The sequence below is a fragment of the Megalobrama amblycephala genome, linkage group LG1 (genome assembly GCF_018812025.1).
Source record: "Megalobrama amblycephala isolate DHTTF-2021 linkage group LG1, ASM1881202v1, whole genome shotgun sequence".
NCBI classification, from domain to species: Eukaryota; Metazoa; Chordata; class Actinopteri; order Cypriniformes; family Xenocyprididae; genus Megalobrama; species Megalobrama amblycephala.
This window is the reverse complement of record NC_063044.1, coordinates 12,516,381-12,539,027: the sequence shown is the minus strand read 5'-3', so window position 1 is coordinate 12,539,027 and position 22,647 is coordinate 12,516,381. Positions and strand designations below refer to the sequence as shown.

The 22,647-nt window shown below is 43.7% G+C and overlaps 1 protein-coding gene across 1 annotated transcript; it reads left to right on the top strand.

Moving 5' to 3' along the window:
* Positions 1-16,168: 16,168 nt before the first annotated feature.
* On the top strand, positions 16,169-17,018 carry LOC125263527 (gastrula zinc finger protein XlCGF49.1-like; the record flags this gene model as incomplete). The annotated part of the gene is made up of 2 exons (XM_048182534.1): positions 16,169-16,193; positions 16,345-17,018. Coding segments are annotated over 2 exons (699 nt in total), but the record flags the coding sequence as incomplete, so codon positions are not given.
* Positions 17,019-22,647: the final 5,629 nt, after the last annotated feature.

The following is a 22,647-nucleotide window of genomic DNA, read 5'->3' as shown; positions in this document are numbered from 1 at the left end:
CATTAAAAGTCATTGTTTACCAGTATATATATACAGGGTGTGACTTGTGAAAAAAACAGAAGGGATGTTTTGAAAAGGTTTTTTTTTTTTTTTTTTTTTTTTTTTTTAAATTTGTTAAAAACCACAGTGGAGCTATATAGCTATTTTTTGGCAGCTGTTACAGAAACATTTTTACAAAAAATCTTCTGATTTAACCTTGAGGGATTGTTCTTATGACAAACGGTACAAGTTCCTTCACCTACCAACAGACGAGGAATACAGAAGAATGTGGCTGAAAAACCTAAACTTGAAGAGACCACCCAAAACACTACATGTGCTCATTTAATTTCGTCAACAAAAAACTAACAGAGGAAAACCTGCATCCTACTTTGTGGTTGGGCTATGAAAGACGACCCAAAAAAAATAAAGTGATAATGTCTCTAATGCCCTAATAATTGTGAAGTGTATTTGTACTCTCAGATGAGCTTGACTAGATGGATTGGGATGAGGAGCCGTGCTCTGTGATGTCCAAACACAGTGGTCAGACCCAGAGATAGAGGACCACACCTATTCAAGAGGGCCGTCCATCACCTGCAGAATGAGTGCTACACCATTGCCAGAATGATCAGGCCCTGTTGCAGATAGTATTTTGAAGAGTGATGCAGACTCTGTCTTGTATACAGGGATTCCACTCATTGAGTTTAAAACCCTTGTATCCTGCCTGCAATTATTTGCCCCTACTTCACCAATCATGTTGGTTGTGGACCGACTAAGGCAAAACTTTGTCACGGCTGATTTAGCACGACAATTTAAAACATCAGGTCAGGTCAGCAAGACTGGTGGAATCTGGACAGACATAATGTCTGAACACACCAAGGATCTTGTTATGTGGTTGCATGATATGTGGTCGTGAAACAATCAAAGCGATGTTGCCCCAAGCATTTAAAGGACACTTTTCAAACACAACCTGTGTAATTGATTGTCTTGCAGCCAAAAACCCTAGAAGTGTATCATACAGTCACTAATATGCCAACAACACTGAAATATTTAGTGGCAGTTTCTCCCTCCGGAGTAAACATGTTTATTTCAGATGCGTACGGTGGCAAATGCAGTTATAGGTACATAAAGGTTCCCGTATACTTCAAACGAAATCGAAGAACGAACTGATGTGATGTCATTTCGAACAAAATCAGGCCAAAACGTGTTCTTTCTGGAAGTTCGAAACGGCTTGCTAAAGCGAACTTTATAGGGAACAATGACACTTCCTCTCTCAATATCCATAAAGGTACTAAAAACATATTTAAATCAGTTCATGTGAGTACAGTGGTTCAATATTAATATTATAAAGTCACAAGAATATTTTTGGAGTGCCAAAAAAAACAAAATAACGACTTATTTATTGATGGCCGATTTCAAAACACTGCTTCAGGAAATGTCATTGCTCCTTATGAAGGCCTCACAGAGCCATTGGATTTCAACCTAAATATCTTAATTTGTGTTCCGAAGATTGACGAAGGTCTTACGGGTGTGAAACGACATGAGGGTGAGTAATAAATGACAGAATTTTTGGGTGAACTAACCCTTTAAGGTCAATCAGCTTTCACTATCACTTCAGTGTGTCATCAGATCTGCACTCGGTTGGTCAATGAAACATAAATTATCAAGTTATAAATTTAGTTTTGATCATTACTAATTTACATATTAGCCTCCCATTTCCGCACAAACCACCGCTGCATGCCTATTTATCTAAATGTACAGTAAATAGACTTAACATTCACTGTTTCAGCAGATTCTTCTCAGAGTTATAAAAAGATTAAAATTCAGATCCCCAATCCCTGTGTAAAGAGCATAACTCACGAGCACAAGAGGAATATTGCATCTGCACTCAAGCTTAAGCTCCGTTCACACCGCCAGCAACTTTTTCACTGCATGTCACTAGTCTCTGTACTGTGAAGTCGCTTGTGGGCGTTCCTAGTGCTGTCGCTCTAATGTCATTGGTAAAAATAAGAAATCATTCTAATTTGACTAGGAATTAGGTTTAAAATAATTAAAAGTAACATTCTGCTGTTGTAGAGTGTTGTGAATGCAGAGCTCAGTGCATTAAATCATTAACTAGATTAACGATCGATCTATCAACTAAAATGTCATGCAAATTTGACGAATAATCAATTTTCTTGTCCCTAATAATCAACACAATGCAGGGGAAACTGTAATATGAACTGCAGCAGTGCTACACTGCTCATAGCATCATATTAACAACACAAAATGTATGAATCAAACTCACAAGACTGCCGACAGTTTTTTTTTTGCGCATAATTTTATTATATGTATGTACAGTTAAATCATATAAAACAGTGAAATCGATCCAGAACTATTCCTGTCTGTATTGCCTGCACTCGAGATGGTGACGTGAGCTCCAGAGAGCCTTCACTCCTATTGGTTGTTGCTCGCAAAATGCACTCCTCATTTGCATAAAGTTGAAATTTCCTTAATTTTGTTGCGTCTCTCCTGTCTCTGGACACGCCTACAACAGAAATGTTGGTGGGAAATTTATACTTGTAAACATGAAATTAAACTGCCAGTAGATGGTGGCATGTGACTGTCTTAATGAGTGAGCCATTCGGTTATTTATTCAAATGATTAATTCAAAAGGCTGAATCAAGAATGATATTCTGTCGTCAACGGTCACTGTCGCTTTGTCACTGTGTGTCGCTGGCAGTTTGAACAGGGCTTTATACCAAAGAATATACACTAACGAGAAGCGACACTCAATAGAACGTTCCATTGTAATACCAGCGCCCAGCTGAGAGCCAGGAGAGAACTAAACATTCAAATATCTGCTTACACTTTAGGCCTGTGATATTAAGCTAATTTTATTTTTGTTTTCGATTTTGGCTATGGCTTCCAAGGATCATCTGAAAGATGATATTTGTGGTAAAACTGTTAAACTAGCCGCATTTTGTCTAGTACATTTTCCTTCCCTCACTAGTCTCTGGTGCGTTCATCTTGTAAAGTGATTTATTTACTGTTGATATACAGTTATGAGAAAGTTTAGCTTGTAATCTGGCATTTAATTGTTGAGTGTTGACGTTATTGTAACTAAATTAAGCAACTAATTAAGCATGTTTAACTATAACTAACGTGTATATTTACATCTGTCGTCATATTATACGATCACTTTGATTATACTGATGTCATCTTCTGTTGAGGGAGATCGTTATTCATGTTTTAGATGTTTGCAGTAAATTGCAAGCATAAGTGCGAGTTGAAGATTACAGTTAAATGGCTAATTATGGAGCTATAGTATTTCACTTAAAGGGTTACTTCAGGATTTAGCATTAAGCTTTGTATTAGTAGAATACCACTAGTATTTTCGAATTACTGTGCTTTCCCCCTTCATATCAGCCCGAGATGAGAGATTTATGCATTTTTATTCTGTAAAAAAGCCTCCGATGACGCAAAAATCGTCATTTTGCGTCATCTGAGGCTTTTTTGACCAGAGGCATAAAACTACAGCCAGTAGTTCTGCATTTTTTCACCACGCCCATACATATGCGCCTTTGAGGTTACTCACGGACATAGATCAAAGATTTTATCAAAAGTGGGTGTCAATTATATTTTTAAGCTTAACATATTTTGTTATAGTCTGCACTACATCAGTGGTTCATCTCGCAAATTTATCGGTCTCTGCAGTCATCTCAACCAATACAGCAACAGGCTTTTGTGGTAACGTTAGCATAAATAGATAAATAGACTAACTCAGTTTTACAGAACAGTGGCTTTACTTTGATAACAGTCAACTTATGTGCAACTTATATGTAATTGTCTATCTAACGTTACTTTGCTAAGTTTGCAGTTTTACTGCTACCTACAACACTACATATAGGCTACTGTGTTATCAGTCTAGTATCAGCGAGTCTTACCTCTAGGCGAATACGCTTAGTACCAGATGCCCAGGCTGTTCGTCCTCTGGGAAAGTGAATATCGATCGCGGTGTCCTTCAGAATGGTTCTCTTCATTGCAAGGATATTTGGTTCGTAGTCCTCGTGCTTGAAATGGAGACTACATATTCTGCGGTTTTTTAGGTTTTCTATAACGGTGTCATCTCCAAACTTCGGGTGTTTGATGGCCCGCAGCCACTGTTTACATCGCTCCAAATCTTTAACTTAATCAGAAAATGATGGAAACTTACTTGTCCTTTCCTGGTTTTGGGTGTACATCCAGGTACAAAGCAATTTAGCACCATTTCGCTGTAAATGTATGAACTAACTCACGATTTATAGAATTAATATGTAACAAAGCAAGCCTTAGTTGTTTGAATTTTCCTGGTAATTCCGCCTGTAACCGATAGGCGTGGTTTGGGCGTGGCCTCGCAGGGGCAGCAAAACAAGTGCATTCTGGGAGTTGTTGTCTTTCATCCACATTAGTCAAAAATACATTTTCTGCCTTTTCTCAGTCTAGAAAGCTCCAAATTCAAAAATAATTTCACATTTCTACTACATAAATGACCAATTTTAAATACACATTCATCTTTCCAGGGGTGAAGTACCCCTTTAATGTTTGATTGACAAAATTCGGGAGGAGCAACATTCAAATAATCTGGCTAATCATCACGTCACTTTAGCCAGCTGTTAGCAATTAGTAATCAACATATTTACCCAATCAGCATGAGTGAAAGCATATATATTGTCATGTATCCTGCGCCTGCTGTTTCCTGCTACTCCCCACCTGAGGTCACCGGTTCACCATTGTCATCTTTTTAATGGCACACAGGCGGTGCGTTCCAAACGGGATATATCGCCCTCCGAAGGGCTCTTCGGAGTGAAAATGACCATGGTGACAGGAGGCTCAGAGTTTGATTTTACCTATAAATGTATGCATAGTATTTTTCTATACTACTGTAATATTTATACGAGTTAGATTTGGTACATTAATATGGTCAAAACGACATTGTACTTCAAGAAAAATACTTTACAGCTCCATTTAACAGTCCATTCAAATGTTTCAAATTCATAGATACAATATACAATATGGTGCGATAAAAAGAAATAAATAAACTAACGTTAAACAAAGGGCGCAGCTTGCACAATCTACTCCTCCTTGATTGTCTCGTTAAGATGACAAAGAAGTGCGTTCTAAAAGAGTTTTTTGATCCCTTCGAAGCTCTCACTCCGGAGGGTAAACCCTTTGAAGGAATTAGGGCATAGAGATGAGTCCTTCCGAATGGAACGCAGGGAAAGTCACACATCACTCTGGACTACATTTCCCACAATTCCCCATCTAGGAGCCAGTATTGCTTAGCTCTGTGTTGCACCTTGTTTTCGACCTTGTCTCTGTGTTTCTTGCTCTGCCTGTATTTTTGACTTTGGACTGTTTCCTGGATTATGATCGTTTGCTGCCTGCCCTGATATTTGCTTGTGTTTTTGGTCTACCCTTTGCCTCGTCTCTCCTGATCCTGTTTGTTGGTGTTTGACTTCCTGCTTGTGTGACTACACTCTTTTAATAAAGCTTGCATTTGGATCTACCACCCTGTCGTCTCAATCTCCAACATTACATATATAGACAGAGTTGACTCACCCATATTCCTCAACAGTTTTACAGCATCTGACCCGCCCTAAGTTCCCAACATGTCCGAAATTAATCTCTTTTTGCATCCAATGAAGAATCTTTCGTCCTCATGGAATATTTGCTACAATCCTCTGGCCTTACTAGGAGCAATTACACCAGCGCTGATCTCACAGAGTTATTTCGGGGGGCGTCAGCCCAAACAAATGGGTCCCTGCATGTAAAGACGCCGAGGCCTACTCTCCTAACTGCGGTTGAAACATCAGCGATCTCCTTCTGTGTATTTCCCTAGTCCTGCCCATTCTATCATTACTGCCATAAAGAAATGGACAACAAGGCAGTCGAGCACCAAGCTCGAGTCTCGGGCAATGCCGCCTCTTCCTGTGAAGGAACGGCCTTCCTCCAACATCAGGCCGCCGCAGCAGGCCTCCAGCAAGCCAGAGCTGTGCGGCAGCGCAGATTCAGCCCCAGCCAGCTCACACTTTCCACTCTATCAGCTGAACCCCGCAAGAGCACAGTTAAAATTCTTCTTGTTTTCTGTCCCTGAATTAATTTCCACTGTTATGCCATCTGGATCAATGTTGATTGGGGGAATTCACATTTTTAACTGTTTCTGTAAAAGTTAAGGTGCCGCTTGTGGTTTAAACACGCACACAGCTGTTATATGCTTGTATATAACATTCATATTGCATGCACGGTTGCATACAGAATTATTGAAACTCAGAACTTATTGTCATCGCTATCCTGCGATTCATCAACAAAATCGCTTAGAAACTTAAAGTCATAATATGTATTTCTGTTTTGAAGTAACTTCAAGAGGGGATAGAACAACCAATGAAGCACAGAACACACTCATTATACACAATAATGAATATTAATATATGAGCACAGAGAAAATGACAACAAACTCCCAAGCACAAGGGAGAAATGCGAAAGAATATTTAATGGGGCTAATAATAGGCTACTTTGATTATGTTTACGAGCACTGCACTCTCAAAATCAGTCTTTTGTCTATTAGAATAATTGTGTCATTGCGTTCAGATAGGCTACACCACTGTATCAGTGTCCAGTTTGCACATACAATTAATTTGAAGAAGACTTAATGAAATATGTGTGCATACACCGTGCTGGTTCATGTTTGGTGCAGGAGAATGTGTGTGTCACGATCACCATCTGTTCCTGTCATGTTCCTGTCACATCCCGGACTACATTTCCCACGATCCTCCATTGCTCATCACCTGCACTCACTTCACAATCACTCCACACTAATCACCACACCCAGCTGCAGCTCATTATCAGGACTATAAAGGACTTTCACTCACACCACCTCACCGCGAAGTCTTGATTCACCCTGTGACAATTCCGAGCGTTATTTCCCTGTCTGCCTGTCTGTTATCGTTCCTGCCTGTCTGTTATCGTTCCTGCCTGTTTCTTGTTTTTGACCCGTTGCTGCCTGTCCTGATCTTTGCCTGTCCCTTGACTACGACTCTGCCTGTTCCTCACTGTTCCTGTTTGTTCCTGTTTTGACCCTGCCTGTACGACCACTCTCATTTGAATAAAAGCTGCAAATGGATCTTACCATGAGTCCCGCTTCGTTACAGAAGACTTCGCCACACCAAGATCCAGCAGCTACCGTGAGTGTTTCTGTCACCTCTAATATGAACCCATCGGCTCAGCTAATAGGTCTCCGTCAGGGAGACAGATCCATTGAGGAATATGTCATGGACTTTATTGAACTGGCACCGTTAACTTGTTTTAATGAGGAGTGCCTCATGATATTTTTTCGCGGTGGACTATCTGATCCGCTCAGTTCCTTCATGCCATTTCATCAGCCCGACGGGACTTTGGAATGTTATATTGAACAGGCTTTACTACTGAGCGGATCTCCCTTTACTGTGGGTGTCGCAGAAGAACGCGACACCATGCTTGATCACGTAATGGACGCCGCATCAAAGAACATTCACAAAATGGCGGCTACCATTACAACAACACCAGTCTATGTCCCAGCTGATCTCCATGAGTCACGTCACGTCTCCGCTGATCGCCCAGAGTCACGTCACGTCTCCGCTGATCGCCCAGAGTCACGTCACGTCTCCGCTGATCGCCCAGAGTCACGTCACGTCTCCGCTGATCGCCCAGAGTCAGGTCACGTCTCCGCTGATCGCCCAGAGTCACGTCACGTCTCCGCTGATCGCCCAGAGTCAGGTCACGTCTCCGCTGATCGCCCAGAGTCACGTCACGTCTCCGCTGATCGCCCAGAGTCACGTCACGTCTCCGCTGATCGCCCAGAGTCACGTCACGTCTCCGCTGATCGCCCAGAGTCACGTCACGTCTCCGCTGATCGCCCAGAGTCACGTCACGTCTCCGCTGATCGCCCAGAGTCACGTCACGTCTCCGCTGATCGCCCAGAGTCACGTCACGTCTCCGCTGATCGCCCAGAGTCACGTCACGTCTCCGCTGATCGCCCAGAGTCACGTCACGTCTCAGCTGACCGTGCAGTGTCACGTCACGTCTCTGGATCTATCCAAGGGCGCAGAGGACTACGTTCCAGTGTGGCTGATCCTCCGCTGACTTCAGCACGAGTGGCTGGCATTCCCAAGCCTCTGCCGGCCGCTTCGCTCCCAAGCCCGGTGGCCGCTTCGCACCCAAGCCAGCCGGTCGCTACGCTCTCAAGTTCGTCTATTGCAACGCTCTCAAGTTCGTCTATTGCAACGCTCTCAAGTTCGTCTATTGCAACGCTCTCAGGTTCGCCTATTGCAACGCTCTCAAGTTCGCCGGTTGCAACGCACTCAAGCTCACCAGTTGCCATGGACTCAAGCGCCCTGGACGCGATGGACAAGATGGCTGCTTTGCCAGTGCCTACGGGCAAGATGGCCGCCCCTTCGGTGCTCACGGAGGTAGGGGGCGTTCCAGCCATGGAGTCCACCCCAGAACCCGCTTCAGCCAGTGAGTCTGCTCCAGAAACCGCTCCAGTCGGTGAACCATCGCCTCATCCTCGGAAGAGGAGGAGGAGGAGGAAGAAGGCTCCTTCTGTTCTTTCCCCTCTTACGTCCAAGCGTCTTGTCCTGCCGGCGCCACCCGAGCTCCTCGGTCTGCCAGCACCACCCAAGCTCCTCGCTCTGCCGGCGCCACCTGTGCTCCTCGCTCTGCCGGCGCCACCTGTGCTCCTCGCTCTGCCGGTGCCACCTGTGCTTCTTGCCCTGCCGGCGCCACCTGTGCTTCTTGCCCTGCCGGCGCCACCTGTGCTCCTCGCTCTGCCGGCGCCACCTGTGCTTCTTGCCCTGCCGGCGCCACCTGTGCTTCTTGCCCTGCCGGCGCCACCTGTGCTTCTTGCCCTGCCGGCGCCACCTGTGCTTCTTGCCCTGCCGGCGCCACCTGTGCTTCTTGCCCTGCCGGCGCCACCTGTGCTTCTTGCCCTGCCGGCGCCACCTGTGCTTCTTGCCCTGCCGGCGCCACCAGTGCTTCTTGCCCTGCCGGCGCCATCCACGCTTCTTGCCCTGCCGGCGCCATCCACGCTTCTAGCCCTGCCGGCGCCATCCACGCTTCTAGCCCTGCCGGCGCCATCCACGCTTCCAGCCCTGCCGGCGCCACTCAAACTCCTTGCGCTGCCAGCGCCACTCAGGAGTCTTGCCCTGACGACTTCACCCACACGCCTGGCCCTGCCGCCGCCACCCGAACTCCTTGCCCACGAACCTGCGACGGGCCCCGCTGAAATCCCCAAGAACTTTTTGGGGGGGGGCAGTATACCTAGGGGTGGGGAGTTTGTGGGTGGGAACCCTGCACGGCCGCGGTCATCAGCGGTCCCTGAACTGCCCAGACCACCTGACCCGCCGTGGTCGCCAGAGACTCTTGACCTGCCGTGGCCGCCCTTGCCACCTGAACTGCCGTGGCCGCCTGAGCCACCTGACCTGCCGTGGCCGCCTGAGCCACCTGACCTGCCGTGGCTGCCCGTAGCACCTGACCCGCCATGGTGGTCGAGTTCCTGGAACCTGCATTGGGGACCCTGTTCATGTCCGCATACCAGTCCCCAATGCACCCACCCCCCTCCCTAGCTGTTCCATTTACGTCGCGAGGACGCGCCTTCCGGGAGGGGGGCGTTATGTCACGATCACCATCTGTTCCTGTCATGTTCCTGTCACATCCCGGACTACATTTCCCACGATCCTCCATTGCTCATCACCTGCACTCACTTCACAATCACTCCACACTAATCACCACACCCAGCTGCAGCTCATTATCAGGACTATAAAGGACTTTCACTCACACCACCTCACCGCGAAGTCTTGATTCACCCTGTGACAATTCCGAGCGTTATTTCCCTGTCTGCCTGTCTGTTATCGTTCCTGCCTGTCTGTTATCGTTCCTGCCTGTTTCTTGTTTTTGACCCGTTGCTGCCTGTCCTGATCTTTGCCTGTCCCTTGACTACGACTCTGCCTGTTCCTCACTGTTCCTGTTTGTTCCTGTTTTGACCCTGCCTGTACGACCACTCTCACTTCTAATAAATGCTGCACTTGGATCTCCCGCCTGAGTCTCCATTCGTAACAGTGTGAAATATGTCTATAAAAATTTTAAACATGAATACTTTATTCTGTATGAGCTATAGGCCATGTGGCTAGTGTTGTTAACCCTCAGGGGTCTGAGGCTGATTTGCGGCTTGGAGAAGTTTTGACATGCCCTGACATTTGTGCTTTTTTCAGTTTTTCATAAATATATTAATGGAAAAAGTGTCATTACACTGTATTCAGCACAAACTAGGCTACAATAATATGTAAGGAACATGTATGTACATGTTTGTATTTTTGAAGGAATAACGTTTATGCGTGGTTATTGAAAAAAACAAAAAACTTAAGTCACTGAAATAAAGCCAAAAAATATATATTAAATCTGTGTTCACAAGACTTCTGGGTATTTGAGGTTGTAGACTAGAGTTTTTGCTTCAAAATGAGGTAAAAATTATGCTGCCTGCTTGTTCATATAAAACAATAGAGAGATTTAAATTTTCTAAAACATCTTTGGTCAAGAAACACAGTATGCATGGAGGCGTGAATCATCATGAATAATGGGTGATTCTCACCTGAGAAGACAAAAGAATCACATAATGACCTGAAATGAGTTGCATATTAATAAGGCCTCTCAGTCAGATAGGCTGTGAAAAAACCCTCTGTTGATCATGTCTCAAGCTCATCATAATATAAATCAAACATACAGAAAAAACAGCAATACTGTGAAATATTATTACAATTTAAAATAATGGTATTCTATTATTAAAATATAATGCATTTCTATGATACAAAGTGTCTGAACAGTTATGTTACCTCTATGGCATTTCATATAGGCTTTTAGCTTAAAAGCATGCACATTTGGAGAAATATTGATGGATTCTCATGTTTATGTCAATTTTCTATACAGAGGAGTATTTATTCATTATTTATTGTCGTCACTGTGAACGCTGGATACTGTGTTTACAATTCATACTTGCAGCCGGAGGGCGCTCTGTGCACTTTTAGTCCACAAATGCCAATGCTAAAGAAGAATAGGCAATCCAGGAAATAACTGAACTAACAGAGGCCAGAGATCGCTAACTATGGCTATTCAAAACACTTTTCAAGACAATAAATGCACGATTGAGACGATGAATGCATGTATTGACTGAATTCGCGTCTGAATAGCGCTGACTCCGTGGGCGTGGCCGCATTAGCGGATAATGAGCTGAATCAAGGACTTCTGACATGGCTCTCTTTTCATACAGATTACATAAACACAGAAGGTTTGTTTTCGATTTAATCTCAACGGACGGACTTCTCAACGAAGGCGGTCGCATTTTTCTTCCCTCTCCTCCCCTTTACCTTCCCTGCTTTGCTCCTCTTGTCTCGTCTCGTTTATTGTCTATACTTTGAGAGACTCTCTCTGCACTGCTCTCCAAACATCTAAAATCATGGATTTGATCAACTGGTCTCTCAACGCAATTGACACCATCTTCTCGACGAGAAGTTTGGGTTCGGGGGAACCTGACTGCCCTGCAGGAACGTTCGCAGCTGGCTACACGATGGACGCGTGGGAGAGGTGGCAGGTCGTGTGTCTGGCGGCTCTTTCCGTGGAGGACATTGAAGATATCTACCTATTCGGAACCATGATAACAGGTCTTCTGCTGATTGGATTAGGCACTGCCCTGGTTTATCGAGAAATTCAGAAAACGGTGACAGCTGTCCAAAGCCTAACAAGGCTGCCCGTTATGATTGAAGCAGTGGGCAGAGCGGTCAGTACTGAGACTGGGACTATCAAGCGCAATATGGATAACATCACGGAGAAGCTCACGGCTTTGCAAAGGCAAATGGATCGATTTGGAGACCAGAATGGACTAAGAGAGTAGCCATGTAATTGAATGCGGCTGCTCGACCTAAGACCAAACAATCCCAATCTTATCTGCTTTCGACTCCCGTCAACCAGCACTGGCCTCAGCCAAGGCCGCTGTTGGAACATCGACTCCCCCAGAAGAGCACTGCAGTGAGACGCTCTTGTGTTCCTCCCCCCATTCCCACAGACACCTGCTGATTGTTGACTCTGTCTGGGACCTTATCAAGGTTGTCTCCATGGCAATTTGCTGTGTATCGCTATGACAATCCTGCGGACTGAGGCACCTAGATTTGATGCCAGGAGTAGCGACTCTCCAGGCCTACACATACAAGAACTTTACATACATACATACACACACATATGCACATATATAAAGATATGCATTCACCCCCCAACCCCCCATCCCTCGCCTTCGCCGCTTTGTACCGCCAGTCTGACAAGCGGGTCTGTGACCAGCGCCTAGAATGGCTGCAGGACCAGATGGCTGCCTGCCTGTGCTGGGTTACCTCCAGCCCTCACTTCCCTCCCCTGTTGCAAGTCATGTGTTTTCATGTTGTACTGATTATGTGCTTATGTTGCTGAGGTGTTTTTTTTTTCCTGTTCCCACACTGTACTCCCCACTAGGAGCATTGTCTGGGGGTTGTTTTTTTTTCTCTCTCCTACCCTCCCTCATGTTATGCTGTATTCCTTCCTTAATCTTCTGTCTTCCTGTCCTGTCTACCCCCCTTGTCATATTGTATGTATGGACAGGTTGATGGCTAATTTCGCTGGTACCTGTGACTAGTGACAATAAAGTACTACTACTACTACTACTACTACTACTACTACTATTTTCTGAGAACTATCAGATTGGACTTCGTTCAGAGGGAGACGAGAGATCACGCATCATGTTAGTTTTCTTTATTTTACAAAAAGCACAACATTTTGTTTTTACTCTGAGTGTACACAAAAAAAAGAAGATATTCCACAGATTAAAATGGTGTATAGCTCTTAATTGTATGTGCAACATTGACGGAGTATTTTGAGTCTCTTTCACACTGGTTAGAAAAAAAACGCGGTGATCACGCCGGCGTGACGCCGACCCGAGGGAGTTAAACACAACGCAAAGCTCTGCGCTGAAACCGATCATATGCGCACTCCGCGTGTATAGCATAACAATCGTATTTTTCATGTGTTCGTATTCAAACTTCAGTTCTGACCACATTGTGGGCAAAAAACAAAACAACACTCATGTGCTGCTGTGCTGGGGGAAACATACATACGGCTCGCGTGTCCGAACGCAGAGGTGAAGAACAGCGCTTTTGTGATATTTGAATTCGCCATTGTAATGCGATCTCACGAGAACATATTTTCCATTTGTGCTGGTAGCTTACAGCAAAACAAACCACAGGCACCCAAACTTCTGCTCTGGTCGCGTCGCAGGAAAACACATTGTGTTGTAGCACTGAGGAAACTAGTGTTAATTTCGTCAGACGAGACTAGACGAAATATGTTCTTCAACGACCTTTTTTTTCATGACTAAGACGAGACAATGACAAGACTGCACCACTGTCCAAAAATGCTGACTAAGACTAAATTAACATGCATTATTGTTGAAGAAAAAAGACGAGACGAAAATGTTTTGTATAAAATAAAAACTAAGATAAAATCTCTCTTCATTTTCGTCTACAATTGTCGCTGCTTTTTCATCAGCTGTTACGCCTATAAAATATTCAGAACGAGTTTGCGGCTTCGCGCTGTTGCTCAAGTTAAGCCTTGTTTACACTGCATGCGTGTGCGGCTCGTTACGGCTCCGGCAACTCAAACAAAGAAATTTCAAGTTTTTCAACTTCGAATCTCTTGTCGTCAGTTTCTAGTGATGTAAAATATGAGCGGGAGTTTACACAGGGTGATTATTTTGAAAACTTTGTTTTGTATTTGAGCTGCGAGTCTTGGAGGCGAGGCGCCTATCTTTAGCGAAGCGGCGCGTCGAGCCGCTTCTGGGACGCTTCTCAAACGCACCACGGCGCGGCTGGTGTAAACACAAGCATTGACTAGAGTGGCCGTGTATCAGCTCCGGTAGCCGCGTCGCAGCCATAACGAGCCGCACACGCATGCAGTGTAAACGAGGCTTTACAGGTCTCATACGCGTGTGGCTGCAACACGAAACTGCTGAACACACAACACCCAAAGCGAACACGAGTGACGAGCGACGACGACATGCTAGCTTTTGAATTGTGTTGGTTAAAATAAAATACTCTTCAGAACAGGTTAATCATTTGTGAATGTGTCTCCTAAATCAGAAATTGAAACACGTTTAACATTTGCATTCAACAAAAATCTTTCAACAAGTGTATTTTGTCAGGTAATTATGACATTTAACCAATGTTTGAGATATGTGAAACACTTTTTTTACTGAAATGTTTATCAGTAATAATCTCAGTAATAATGTGTTATTTTTAAAAAAAGACTACAATTTTTTGACTAAAACTAGACTAAAATTAAGACTTTTAGTCGACTAAAACTTGACTAACAAAAAAAGATATGTGAATGACTAAATATGACTAAAACTAACAAGGACATTTGGCACAAGACTAAGACTAAATTAAAAATAGGTGACGAAATTAACACTAGAGGAAATGAACACCAACGATATGTCTCTGAATGACAAGAGACAGAGGCAAGAGAAGTGATACTTCCTCTTGCATAATACCACGATTATAATCTTATGCTACAGCACAGTGATTGGATTGAATGAGCTTTTTCTCATGAATAAATGTAGAAAATGTTGACGTCAGCATGTTCGACCAGCCCATACTTGGAGCCAACCAGGACTCCGGATCTTGCCGGTAGTACACAATGACGTCAGGTTTTGTGACGTTGCTCTGACTTTGCTTTTCTAACCGGAAGATTGAAATCGCTCTGAAAAATGCAAAAATAACTAATTTTAATTTTTAAATAAAATAAAAATAAATTTTAAATAAAAACTTTTAAATAAAATGAGTACCTTTAGTGTTTTCAATGATGTGCATCCTATACATATCTGTTCACAGCTCATGGCAGTTTCATGGCCCTTTAACTTGAATACAGTTCATTTCCAGGCTTCACGGCATAAGTAATCAATAGGATATTTATGTACCTTCCTAAACAATCCAAACTGTTCGAAACAGGAATTACTACTAGCTAAGCCATCTCAGCCATTTCATCCCGCCATCTCTCACCCTACTTCTCTTTTGTCTTTGGTCTCTACAGTTCAACTACGGACCATAGTGTGAGGCTGCCTTCGCTATTGGCGCAGGCCCAGAAGTCCTATTTTCCCCAGCTTCCCTCTTTTTCTAACCACCCTGTTCCTTCCCAGGCTCCAGGGGCCAACCCGAGCAAGAGGCTGCCTCCGCTAACAGACTCTATCCCGGCCTTTCTTCACTGTCCCACAAACAAAATGCTGTTCACTCTGTCTACTACAACCTGATGCCCATTCCACCAAATTCTACAGCCTTGGAACCAAACTCCGTTGCCAACAACATCAGATCCTCTTAGAAATTCAAGCTGTTGGCACCAGAGGTGGACCCATTCCCAACCCCGGTGCCTTATTATTCAGAGCTGATATTTCCATAAACCACCCACTAAAAACTCTCCTTGACACCTCCCAACTACATTCTTCAAGCTGCCTCCCCTAGAACTCTACAATCCATTCCCCATAGGAGCAGCAACTACAGCTACCCAAAAAGGCCTCTCCCAGCATCAGATTCAAACACTTGGTCGCTGGTCATCAGAAGCTTTTAAGAACTACAGCCAATCTAATCGCTTCCCAACAAACACTTATCAGCTAGTTTCAGCTCCACCTTGTTCTCTCACACATACCTACAAGCCACCATATCCAACTCAACTAATACCATCATTCCAATAAAATGGAATTTTTCTATCATTGCTGCAGCAGTGATGCACCTCGGCTCCCACAGCAGCTCAATTCCTCTGGCTATTCTCTCCGCTGCCGCAGCAGTGATGTCGCCTTGGCTCCTACAGGAGCTCAGTTCCTCTGGCTAATATCTCCACTGCCGCAGCAGTGATGTCGCCTTGGCTCCTACAGGAGCTCAGTTCCTCTGGCTATTTTCTCCACTGCCGCAGCAGTGATATCTTCTCGGCTCCTGCAGGAGCTCAGTTCCTCTGGCTAATATCTCCACTGCTGCAGCAGTGATGTCGCCTCGGCTCCTGCAAGAGCTCAGTTTCTCTGGCTAATATCTCCACTGCCGCAGCAGTGATGTCGCCTCGGCTCCCGCAGGAGCTCAGTTCCTCTGGCTATTCTCTCCACTGCCGCAGCAGATCATGTCAAACCTGGAGAAAAACCTTTGAGTCAGTCAAAGACTAAAAAGACGTTTTTAAAGAAAAGAAGAGACAAGAAATCTACAACCTGCACGCAGTGTGGAAAGAGTTTCTCAAGGAAACAATATCTTGAGGTTCACATGAGAGTTCATACAGGAGAGAAGCCGTTCACATGTGATCAGTGTGGAAAGAGTTTCACACAAAAAGGAAATCTTAAGGATCACATGAGAGTTCACACTGGAGAGAAGCCACACACATGTGATCAGTGCGGGAAGAGTTTCACACAAAAAGGACTTCTTAAGAGTCACATGAAAGTTCACACTGGAGAGAAGCCGCACACATGTAATCAGTGTGGGAAGAGCTGCACGCGATCATCAAACCTTAAAGAACACATGAGGATCCACACTGGAGAGAGGCCGTTCACATGTCATCAATGTGACAAAACATTTCGTGGGGAATCAGCCTTCAAGAGACACCTGAGAGTTCATACAAAGGAGAAGCCACATTCATGTTCTGTGTGTGGAAAGAGTTTTTCACAGCTGTATTATTTATATCAACATGAGAAAACACACACTGGTGTGAGAGAGTACATGTGCTTTGAGTGTGAGAAGACTTTTACTACAGTAAACCAATTAAAACTGCATCAGAGAATTCACACTGGAGAAAAACCTTTCAAGTGTTCACAGTGTGGCAAGGGATTCAGTGATTCATCAAATCTGAAAACACATGAGAGGATCCACACTGGAGAAAAACCTTACAAATGTTCACACTGTGACAAGAGATTCAGTCTGTCATCAAATCTGAAACGACATGAGAAGATCCACAGCAGAGAGAAGCGGCACACACACGTGTGATCAGTCTGGAAAGAGTTTCTCTTTTAAAAATCAGCTGAAGATACACATGAAGCAGAAAAGCTGTGTAATTCAAACATACTACAGTTATGTCATATGTAGTTTAAAGAGTTTTTCAGGCAAGAATATACTGGTTTAAAGCTCAAATTTGAGGTTTATTTTTAAAAGTAGTGCCTATTTGGAGTTTGGGCGCTCAGTGCTCATCTACCCCACCGAGAACAGCCTAACCTCGGCTAATCCTTCTGACATTTGCCACTGGTTCTGATGTTTCTGTAGTGGTTAAACATGAGATATAATTAATCTTTTGTAATTCTAACAGGTGATCTCTGGTCTCATGAATCTATAATTTGAACTAAAAGTGAAATCTCATAACTTTATATAGTTTTATATATTAGAGTTTACTGTTGTGGCCTATTTGAGCACTGACTTTGTATGTTTGATGAATCATTTTATTGTAGCTGCTTGTACTTTCATAATGGCTATTATTGACCATTAAAACTGACATTTAACAAAAAGAGTCAGTGTTGTGCTTTATATTTGTAGTGTTACAAGCTCTCATAGTCTATGGTTGGGAGACAGTAAACAAGGTTTAATTAAATTAGAAAGAGAAACAAAACCAAAAAACATGGAGGGTTGCCTTCAGTCCTCTGCCCCAGAAATGTGAATGAGCCACTTATTTATATAATATTTATTTTAATTATGCAGGGAAAATGGAAGCAAACTGTCTTCAGGAGAGGGGCTAGCCAAAACAACAAACAAAAGAATTACTAACTGTTAGAATGAAAACTAAATGACCTATGCAGGTAAAAGAAATAAACAACATAGGCTTCCCTCCACTCCCTGGCTAACCAAAAACAGGCATAAACATTACAAAAGAAAAAGTGGCACCCCCTCCCTACAGCTTCCTTTAACATAAAATTTATTTAATGTAAGAAAATACAATACCTTTTAGTTACCAAAACAACGTTAGAAATAAAAAAAGAAACCACTTCCTGGTAACGATAGGCCTCAGGGACAAGTTCGTACGCTAGTAACACTGCAGACTTGACCATGTCATAGTCAAGAGAGCTTTCTATAGGTAGAGATGAGCAAACTTCCTGGGCTTTTCCTGTAAGGCTACACCGGAGTAACAGAGCCCACAAATCTTTCGGCCAATTTAATTTATTAGCAACACATTTGAATGCAACAAAGTACGAGTCGACTTCTGTCTCTCTGAATGGAGGCACAAGTCTTATATACTTACTGGCATCAAAACTATCACTAGAGGGTGCATGCGAAAAATCCTCAGTGTCTGTACAGAAATTAAGGGTGATGAGACTGACGTAGGTCTAGTACAGGGGTAGGCAAGTTCGGTCCTAGAGAGCCGCTGTCTCGAGAGAGGCTAGAGGCAGGTGAAGGTTTTTTTAAGGGTTGGAGCTAAACTCTGCACTTGCCTACCCCTGGTCTAGTACGTGGAATTGGAACTGGCTTTACAGTCAAACTCTGTGCTTCCAAATCCAATTTACGTAACTGGATATCTCCATCAGCCTGCCTCTCCACTATTCTAAGCTTTGTCATTTCCGCCTCACAATCCTGTTTTTTAATCAAAAGATCCAATTCCTTTAACTTCAACACAATCTTTGGATCTTGAGACATAACGGAGTCAGAGTTAGGATTCACATCTTCAGCCTCAAATGATGCTTCAGACTGAAACTCAACACCTTCCTCCGACTCTCTAGGCAAAATACCCGTATTTGCTAATTTCTCAAACAAGTCATCCTTAAGTACTTGCTTTTTGACCTCTTTCTTAACAGAAATATCAAAGAATTCTACTATCACAACGATTAAAGGCCTCAATTGAAGAAGAAAGAGTAAATGCGGTAAAATCAAACTCCAAAATAAATACCACAGCTACAAATACTTACAATACTTTCCTCCACACCTACAGTCGAAAACAGTCAAACAATCTTTAGAGAAAAAGAGTACTTACCACCAGCAAATTAAATGGACGGACAAGCTCTCCCAGTCTAGGGTCAGGAGACAGTAACAGGGTTAAATTAATTTAGAAAGAGAAACAAAACCAAAGAATGTGCTTCTTACAGTCAGACTGATGGCTGGGCCCATAGTGATTATTTTTCTAAAGGCCCGCTTTTCCGGTTTGATAATGAGAGGCTCTTTTAGACTTAAAAGAACCCTAAATTCCATCCTTTCATGTGGAAAATGAGAAATCTTCGGTCTTCGAGCCGCTGAAAAGTAAGCTGGGTCTATTTTATGTTTAAAAATGGCCAGAGGTCCAGTATGGCCACTCGGGTGCCTCCTCCTTCTCGGAGCAAGTCGCAGAGACGGCAGGACTCGAAGAGGAAGAAGCAGGTTTTAAGGGAGGTGGTCAATCGCAGATGCCAGCACCATCTGTAATCGATTACCTCTCATTGTGAGGGTGACTTTACACCTGCCCTTGCCCCTTCTTCCTCCGCCTCTTGGGTTTTGATTCGTTTAACATACTCAGGCACTTTTTAAACAGTCAGGCTAATGGCTGGGCCTTTGATGAATATTTTTCTAAGGGCCCGCCTTCTAGCTTGATAATAAAAGAATCTTTTTTAGGCTTCAAAGAACCCTAGATTCCATCCTTCCTTGTGAAAGAAAAGGAAAAGAGGAGTCTTCGGTCTTCAAGCCGCAGGAAGGTAAGCTGGGTCTATATTTATGTTTCTAAATATGTTGACCTTGTGTTCCTGTATAGTTTTTCCTGAGTATGTAGTCGGAAAAAGTAAGGGGTTTTTGGGCAAACTGAAGTTTGAGTTAGTACTCGTCAGTTCAGTTAATATTTATGTCTAGTGTCGGCCTTAATCGGCTGCCTGACATTGTTTGCTTGTTGATCTTCACTTTATTAACTCATATTCAGTGGAATTCAGAGGTGAAGCCCAGGCATTGCTATGCTTCGTGTGGCCCTGTAGGCCTACAGCTTACCGGCCCAGGCTAGGACTGGGTTTAGGTGTTTATTATTATAAATCACCCTTTGTATTACTATCCCTTGGTAGGTTGTATAGTTCCTAGTTCTGGCCTCCTCTCAGAGTATTGTGGCGGAATGTGTGCTCCTCTTGTTTTAAGAGTAAAAGGTGTTTTTACTGAGTGCATGGCCTGTTGGGTGGTGTGGTCATGATTGCCACTAGCCGATGCAACGTGTTTGTGAGTTGTAGGCCTTCTGGGCCTCCTGTGTAACATGTTGGCATTCGTTTGTGTACTCCTCTCACTTTGAGAGTAACGTGTTTTACTGAGTACATTGCTGAGTGGCTGGCCTCTCAGGGTGAGTTTTATAGTAAACTTTACTGTGGTTTGGTTTTCTACATTTCCTTCCTTGAGCCTGGTTTGTGTTTATACTTTAGCTCTAGTTGAGCTAAGTAGCTACCTCATAAGTAGGTTGGTTCTATTTTGCTCCTAGAACTTTAGTGGCCACTAGACTAATGCCACATGTTTACAAGTAATAGGCCCTCGGGGCCTCCTTTGAGAGCATGTTGGTGTATGTAATAGTGTACTCCTCTCGCTGAGAGAGTTTTAGAGGTGTTTTACTGAGTACACTGCTGGTTGGCCAGGGCCCCAGGTGACTTATTGAACCTCTCTGTAGTTCATTTGTTTGTCCTCCCTGGAGCTTGAAACACTGCCACGAGCTGACACAATGTATCTGTCTGAAGTTGTAGGCCATTTTTTGGGCCTCCTTTAGATTATGATGTATGTTGGCATTGGCATTGTCATTATGGCGTATGTTGTACTCCTCTTGCTTTAAAGAGTAAAAGGTGCTTTTACTGAGTACACTGCTCATTGGATTGTATTAGGTGGACTGTTATGTGGGCACTTTACAGTCTTATCTGCTGTTGCTGTTGTGTGGTTGTTTCTTGCTCCCAGCAAGATTGGTGTTCAAGGTGAGTGGCCTTGACAGGCCGCCCTTGGATTTTTCCCACTCCCACTTCTGGGGTTGTGACTTAAGCAGAATAACACGTATGAGTTTCTATTCCACATAGAACTATTTTCATGTTGTAGGCCCCTCTCTGGCCTCCATGATTATGTGCCTACAGTATGGTCTATCTGTTAGGTTGAGCTTTGTACTCCCCTGCTAGGGTTGTCTTGTATAGTGCTTAGCTCCCTAAGCTGATTTTAGGTTGAAGGCTTCCATGAGGCCCTCCATTGAGGATCAGCACCAGGCTGGTTTGTGCTCCCCTGTAGCAGGTTTCTCAGTGCACAGCCTCCTCAGTGCAAATAATCAAGCGCTGAGTAGATCCTAGGATTGAGCAGATTATACTCCCCTCAATAAGAGGGTTCATAGCATTCAGCTGAGTTCTGCTCTCCAGGATGCCCATCTCTACACGTGGGTTTGAGTTGCTTACTGCCTTTTTGCAGTCGCTCTTACTTGCTGTCTTCTCTGAAGAATGCGTTGTTGAGATTCTGTATTCAGACAGGGTTGGCCAAGGCCAAGTTTGTCCCCCGTCAGACCAGGTTGGCCTCCCTGGTGGCATTGGAGTGACTACGTTCCCCCTTCTAGTGGTTCCTTTCGGTTCCAGGGCCACATTCCCTTAAAGGGACCTTCTTTCCTCTGAAGATTTGGTCCCAGAAGCCTTGGAGCAGCCTTGGTAGGCTTTCTACAGAAGGCCTCTTTGAGGTTTAGCTTGGGCTGTTGGCTGTAGGGAATGTTGTCACTGACAGCCTTTGTGTGACCCGAGGGTGAGTTGCTATCTGGTGTTTCTTTCGAAACTGCTTGATGTCTAGCCATCTTATGGCATGTACTTTCCTTAAGCATGGCGGTGTGGGTATATCATTCCCCATAGCATTCTGAAATGCAGAGTTGAGTTCCCTTTCAAAAGGGAACATCTCAGGTTATGTATGTAACCATGGTTCCCTGAGAGCAGGGAACAAGACTCTGCGTTGCCCAGACGATAAGATACTAACTGATTCTCTAGGCGCTCCTTATATACTTCCGAGTCACGCTATGATGATATCATAGGCTGTCGCCGGCCAATAGAATTAGAGTGGTTTGATACTTGGCTTTCAGACATCGGTTCACGTGTGACATTCCCCATAGCGTTCTGTTCTCAGGGAACAATGGTTACATACGTAACCTGAGACGGTTTCCTACATTTTTTTAAATATAATTTAAAGTCGAGGAGAATTTCCAAAAGCCTGGACCAAATATTACACAGCATTCAAAAATTTGCTAGACCTGGCACCAATATAAAGGACTATAGAGTGGTGCAGGTATGACATCACTTTGTAGGCCAAAACCCGGAAGCAAGTTAGCATTTTAGGACTTCCGGTTCCATTGCCCTAAAGTCAATGGGTTTTTTTAATGGGTTTTTGCTAAATCTCCTGAAATAAGGTCTGTGGTTCAAAAAGCCTCTAAATATTTTCACGTTTTGATCTATGACATAAAACACACCAGTTATAACCTGCTTGTGATTTTTTTTAAACCTTTATTGTGTCTTAAAAAGTGGCAGGGACTTTTGACGTCATCATGACAAACAAGACATTTGGACAGCATTTTTCATGAAAAAGTGGATAAGTATTCATACACAGCACAGATCATAATCAACAAGTATGTTTTTAAATAAAATTGTTTTTTAAATAAAGTTTGAGG